This window comes from Alosa sapidissima, chromosome 3 (genome assembly GCF_018492685.1).
Source record: "Alosa sapidissima isolate fAloSap1 chromosome 3, fAloSap1.pri, whole genome shotgun sequence".
Classification (NCBI taxonomy): Eukaryota; Metazoa; Chordata; class Actinopteri; order Clupeiformes; family Clupeidae; genus Alosa; species Alosa sapidissima.
The window spans coordinates 36124590-36130249 of record NC_055959.1 but is presented as its reverse complement, the minus strand read 5'-3'; the positions used below and the strand labels follow the sequence as shown (position 1 = coordinate 36130249).

Sequence of the window (5660 nt, the reverse complement as noted above, 5' to 3'; positions counted from 1 at the left end):
CTCGGGGAGCAGTGAGGGGTTAGGTGCCTTGCTCAAGGGCACTTCAGCCGCGGCCGACTGGTCGGGGCTCAAACCAGCAACCCTCCGGGTGTGGGTGTGTGTGTGTGACAATATATGCCAGTATTTACTTGCTTTCCCTGGATAAAAGCATGGGTGTGTCTTTGTGCGATCTATATGTGTGCGTGCCCCCCCCCCCCCCCCCCCCCCCAACACACACACACTACCACACCTCCACCCCACATCCCTCCTCTCCAGGGCTATAAAAGGCGGACTGAATCTTCCCCTCTCCACTTACTCCCTCCTCTCAGTAGTCAGGGCCGCTCTCTCTAACACACCCACCTGCACGTATACAGACAGGCAAGCAGACATGTATTACTCCAGCTCTTCCTCCGGGGGCTCCATGAGGGCCGGCGGTTCCATGGGCGGCTCTCGCCTCTCCATGTCCTCGGTTGGCGGCGGCAGCTACGGCCGCACCAGCGCCATGCGTGCCGGCAGCGTGTACGGGGGTGCAGGAGGGTCCGGCGTGCGCATCTCCAGCGCGTCCAGCTCCTTCTCCGCAGGCGGCGGTGGCGGCGGCTACGGGGGCGGCTTCCAGCTCTCCGACGGCGTGAGCGTCAACGAGAAGGCAACCATGCAGAACCTCAACGACCGCCTGGCCTCCTACCTGGAGAAGGTGCGCTCCCTAGAGAAGGCCAACGCCGAGCTGGAGCTGAAGATCAGAAAGTTCCTGGAGAGCAAGACATCCCCCACTGCCCGTGACTACACTGCCTTCCATGTCACCATCAGCGACCTCCAGGCCAAGGTACGTTTGCATGTTCATGGCCGCTGTTTGGTTTCACACATTAGTGTGTCATACAGTCAACAACCTGCATGACATGTCTGTTAATGCATGCAAGTGCCCACTACAATAAATGTACTTTTAATAATAGTTTTTAGTCTTAAAGTTTAATATTAGAATGGAAATGAAATCATATGTGCTGACTAAACTAAAGAGTAGTCCATTCGTTGCTGTTATCAAGTGTACTTTATTTTAGTCAAAAGAAGATGATGTTTATCATTAGATGCATGGAATGCATTGAATATTCAAATATATTCAATATATACTTGAGCCCATGTGCTGCTCTGTGTTATTGCACAACAGGAGTAATGTCCCTGAGCATGTCAAACAACTCTAATCCTTAAACAAAGACATTTGTATTAATGGTCTCTCTTTTTCGTCCGTGCAGATTCAGGATGCCACCCGTGTCAATGGAGGTATCTACCTCAGCATTGACAACGCCAAGCTCGCTGCTGATGACTTCAGAGTCAAGTAAGTATTCTATATTCCAGAATTTAAAATTCCATATTCCATTCCGGATTTAGGGACAAGTTTGGTTAATTAAAGCATAATTAGAAACAGCTGCATTCCTTAACTTCCATCAGTTAATCCTAAACGTCACACAATGGCAACACACGTTGTTAGGTTTGGGCTTTTCTGTCTTTATCCTGACCAGATTCGAGGACTTTTCCTGAACAATGAATGACACAAATAACAAGATTTTATCATGTCCATTCATAAATTAATGGGATGGTTTTGGTTGTGATCAGATATGAGAACGAGCTCGCCATGAGGCAATCAGTGGAGGCTGACATCGCCAACCTGAGGAAAGTCCTGGATGAGCTGACCATGGCCCGCTCCGACCTGGAGATGCAGATCGAGGGCCTGAGGGAGGAACTCATCTTCCTCAAGAAGAACCACGAGGAGGTGAGAACATGTCATAGAGACACAGTTAAAACATGTCATAGAGACACAGTTAGAACATGTCATAGAGACACAGTTAGAACGAGACACAGTTAGAACATGTCATAGAGACACAGTTAGATATGACACAGTTAAAACGTGTCATAGAGACACAGTTAGAACGTGTCATAGAGACACAGTTAAAACATGTCATAGAGACACAGTTAGAACATGTCATAGAGACACAGTTAGAACATGTCATAGAGACACAGTTAGAACTATAGGTCTCTATAGGCAATGGCATGCCCTCCACAGTAACATGTAACTGTTCCCTGAATATCACAGTATATTATGACTGCCTATAAGTATGTGTAACTCACTAATGCTCTTTTGTCTCGTTCTCTTCTCAGGAGCTCCTGGCCATGCGTGCACAGATGACGGGACAGGTTCACGTGGAGGTTGATGCCGCACCACAGGAGGACCTGTCCAAGGTCATGGCCGAGATCCGTGAACACTACGAGACCGTCGCTGCCAAGAACAACAGAGAGCTGGAATCGTGGTTCCAGAGCAAGGTACACCGGATAGTACTCTGTTAGTCTGAACATCCGGTATAAGATATCAATGTATACGTTCACTATCTTTTGATATTAATTGCCTAAATGTGGTAATTGACATGCTACGCATGCTGTGTTCAAACAGACAGAGGCTCTGAACAAGGAAGTCGCCGTCAGCACAGAGGTACTGCAGACGTCACGGTCGGAAATCAACGAAGTCAAACGCACACTGCAGGGGCTCGAAATTGAGCTTCAGTCTCAGCTCAGCATGGTAAGCAATTAGGATGATAGGCTAGCATACAACAACTACCATGTGAAGTAACAACAAGCTTTGGATAGTGGTTTAAAATTGCTTGTATGCTCATAAACAATAATAAAAAGGCAGCATTCAACAAGTCAAAGTATTATAAACACAATCTCTAAAGTACCTAAAATCAATAATCAGCTAATCTGAGCTAACCTCTGATCACTCTTGTCTTTTGCTCTCCCCAGAAAGCGTCGCTGGAAGGCACTCTGGCAGACACACAGGCGCGCTACTCGTCCATGCTCTCGGGCTACCAGATGCAGGTGAGCAGCCTGGAGGAACAGCTCACACAGCTGCGTGCTGACCTCGAGCGCCAGGGCTACGAATACAAGATGCTCCTGGACATCAAGACCAGACTGGAGATGGAGATCGCCGAGTACAGAAGACTCCTGGACGGAGAAGCTGTCAGGTGAGGGGAAAAGACCGCGAGCAAGGGAAATTAGCAAGATTGTCCATTTAATCTATAGTTCATGGGTCAGTTGTACAAACTGTGAAACCCTTTCACAAAAAGCCCTCTTATTACTGATAGAATAACACTTACACTACCGAAAAGAGTTGTGTTGTTTCTGTAGAGTGACTTGAGATAATGTGCACTGTTAATGTTGCTTTAAATACATCAAAAGTTAATTTGAATTGAACTGCTCCAATAATGAATCCTCCGGTCAGGCGCGCCTGCAGGTGTACGTCCGTACGCACGGTGCGTACCATCACTCAACAACGAGAGAAAATGTACCGTTTGTGTGTGTATATTCACACCAAATTGGCCTACCATACCTTTCCAACTATGCACAGTATCCCATTAGTTGCATGCCATCAGGCTATTTACAATTTTCTATTAAGTAAAGTTAGTGAACACTTCAAAATTAACGCGCACACATGTTTGAGCAGGAGAGAATACGCACGCAGGCACGCATAGGCTACTTGTTTTCTTTTACTCGGCTTTCTATATGGTTATCAGCACACAATTTTGAGCTAATTCACTAACTCAATACTCATCATGGATACCACAAGTTTAAACAACGAAAACAGAAAGGATGGAGGCAGCAAAGCTAGAGGAGCTATTCAAGATGGGCAAGAACAAGGTTGGCTAAGCAATTGGTGTGCTTGTCAGAACGACTGCATTACAGCTGTTTAAAGCCAGACGTTACAGTACGCTACAACACAACTAAAGGTAGCTTTAGCCTGTATAGGGATGTATAAAGTTGCCCAAATGAATAGGTAATTGTAGACGTTGTTGTTGCATTATTGCATGTGGATGTTGTTATGCTATGTATGCACGAACCTAAAGGAAAAATACTGTCCACGCGTAAACGTTTTTTGTTTTTTTTTTCGGGGGGATGGGTGTGCGTACCATAGCATTACCATAGTGTGCGTACCATAGCATTAATTCCTGCAGGCGCCCCTGCCTCCGGTAATTCTAACGCCCAGTTGACTCTTGAAACTAAACCATAATTTGTTTGTCTGCCCTTTAGCACTACCTCCAGCTCGTCCTCATCGACCACAACACGCAAGGTGGTGACCATCGTGGAGGAGGTTGTGGACGGCAAGGTGGTCAGCTCGTCCAGCTCCTCCCAGGCCACGTCTGCGACTCACTGAGAGGCATTAACACACTGCAACAGCAGAGCACTGGAAATAAGCCCAACAAAGTAGAGCCTCTCAAAGCACAAGACCTGAGAGAAAAGAGAAAAAACAATAAAAAGTGCCCTGTGGTGTTCAGTATTAAAATGTTGTTTGGTGGTTTTTTATTCCTAATCAGTTGGGTAACGAACTGGTTGAATATTTTGCGGCAGAAACGAGCATAATGTAACAAGGAAAGAACTAAATAGAAAGATAGAGACAGAAATTTAACAATACAAACCCTGATGGCAAAAGCTCATCTGTTCATGTTGAAACTAATATGAGCTTGACCATTATCATTTAAGAAAGACATGTTTTAATGATTTTGCAACACATTGAATTATTAATACCTTATAAGTTACCCATACAGTCATTAAACATTTACATTTATTCATTTGGCAGATGAGTTTATCCAAGCAACTTACAACAGTTGAGCAACACAGCTATAGCTACAGCAATAGAATAACATTTAAGCTACAGTGCAGAGGAGATTATATCTAGGACTTACCACTGTGTCTGTCAATACATTTAAGCAACAATAACGTTTAAGATACAGAGCTACAGCTACAGCAGTAGAATAAAATTGAAGCAAGAGTGCAGAGGAGATTATTACCTAGGATTTAGCACTGTATCTGTCAACATTTAAGCTACAGAGCTACAGCTACAACAATAGCATAACATTTAAGCTAACATTAAACACAAGATGTAATACGGTCCTGGAGCTACTGTAACTACTGATTTCTGACATTGAATGCATTGAGAAAAATAACATTGTCTGATTTTTGGCCCTTTCACTCTGTCTGACTAACAACACGCTGGTTTAAGCAAAGGATGTGAGAGCATCCTTACTGTCACACATGTATATTAACCCGTTAAGCTAACATCTAAACAATAATGTCACAGTAAACAGACATATGTACGTTCCTAGATCAATATCTGCACTGCAACTGACCAGGTATTGTTCTGGAAGGGGAAGTCTGAAGCTTAGGGCCCCTTTGTTTGCATGGCTGCCTCCCGGAGGACCTCTCTGAAAACTATCCTGTCTACATTTTATCCCCTCAGTACACTTTTGGTCGATCAGTCATTATTGTTTCATTCCCTCATAGCCTGTCTGGGACACATCTGTGCCTGAAGGGGCCCAGTCTTAGGGATCTGTGTGACTGGAGATTCCTCGCATTATTTACCTGACCCGAGATACTCAGCTGGGTCACACAATGTGTGTCGCGACAGGTTTCATTCTACTGAAATATTCGCTCGAGGGAGAAAGGAGAGGCTGTGTGTGTGTGTGTGTGTGTGTGTGTGATGATGCCTCAACACTAATCCAGGGTAGCAATTACCCTTTAGCACTTGCTCTCCCCTCCCTCATTTTCTGCATAAAAGCACCAAGTATTTTTGCGGGGTTTCACTCAGCACTTATTCCCAGACCAGCAGGATAGCACCAGCCCAAAGAGGCTCCACAACAACA

The 5660-nt window shown here is 45.1% G+C and overlaps 1 protein-coding gene across 1 annotated transcript; it reads left to right on the top strand.

Moving 5' to 3' along the window:
- The first annotated feature begins 299 nt into the window (after positions 1 to 299).
- On the top strand, positions 300 to 4303 carry LOC121706194 (keratin, type I cytoskeletal 13-like). Its single transcript, XM_042087716.1, has 7 exons — positions 300 to 802; positions 1227 to 1309; positions 1588 to 1744; positions 2131 to 2292; positions 2420 to 2545; positions 2767 to 2987; positions 4051 to 4303. Exons 1-7 carry the CDS (start codon positions 368 to 370, stop codon positions 4172 to 4174), a joined length of 1308 nt encoding a protein of 435 aa, XP_041943650.1. The 5' UTR covers positions 300 to 367; the 3' UTR covers positions 4175 to 4303.
- The last annotated feature ends 1357 nt before the right edge of the window (positions 4304 to 5660 follow it).

Bases quoted from the DNA above. Each gene is read 5' to 3' on its own strand.
- LOC121706194 (XM_042087716.1), top strand. From the start codon at position 368: ATGTATTACTCCAGCTCTTCCTCCGGGGGCTCCATGAGGGCCGGCGGT. The intron at 2,293-2,419 runs GTACACCGGATA...GTGTTCAAACAG, and splicing joins AATCGTGGTTCCAGAGCAAG to ACAGAGGCTCTGAACAAGGA. The intron at 2,546-2,766 runs GTAAGCAATTAG...TGCTCTCCCCAG, and splicing joins TTCAGTCTCAGCTCAGCATG to AAAGCGTCGCTGGAAGGCAC.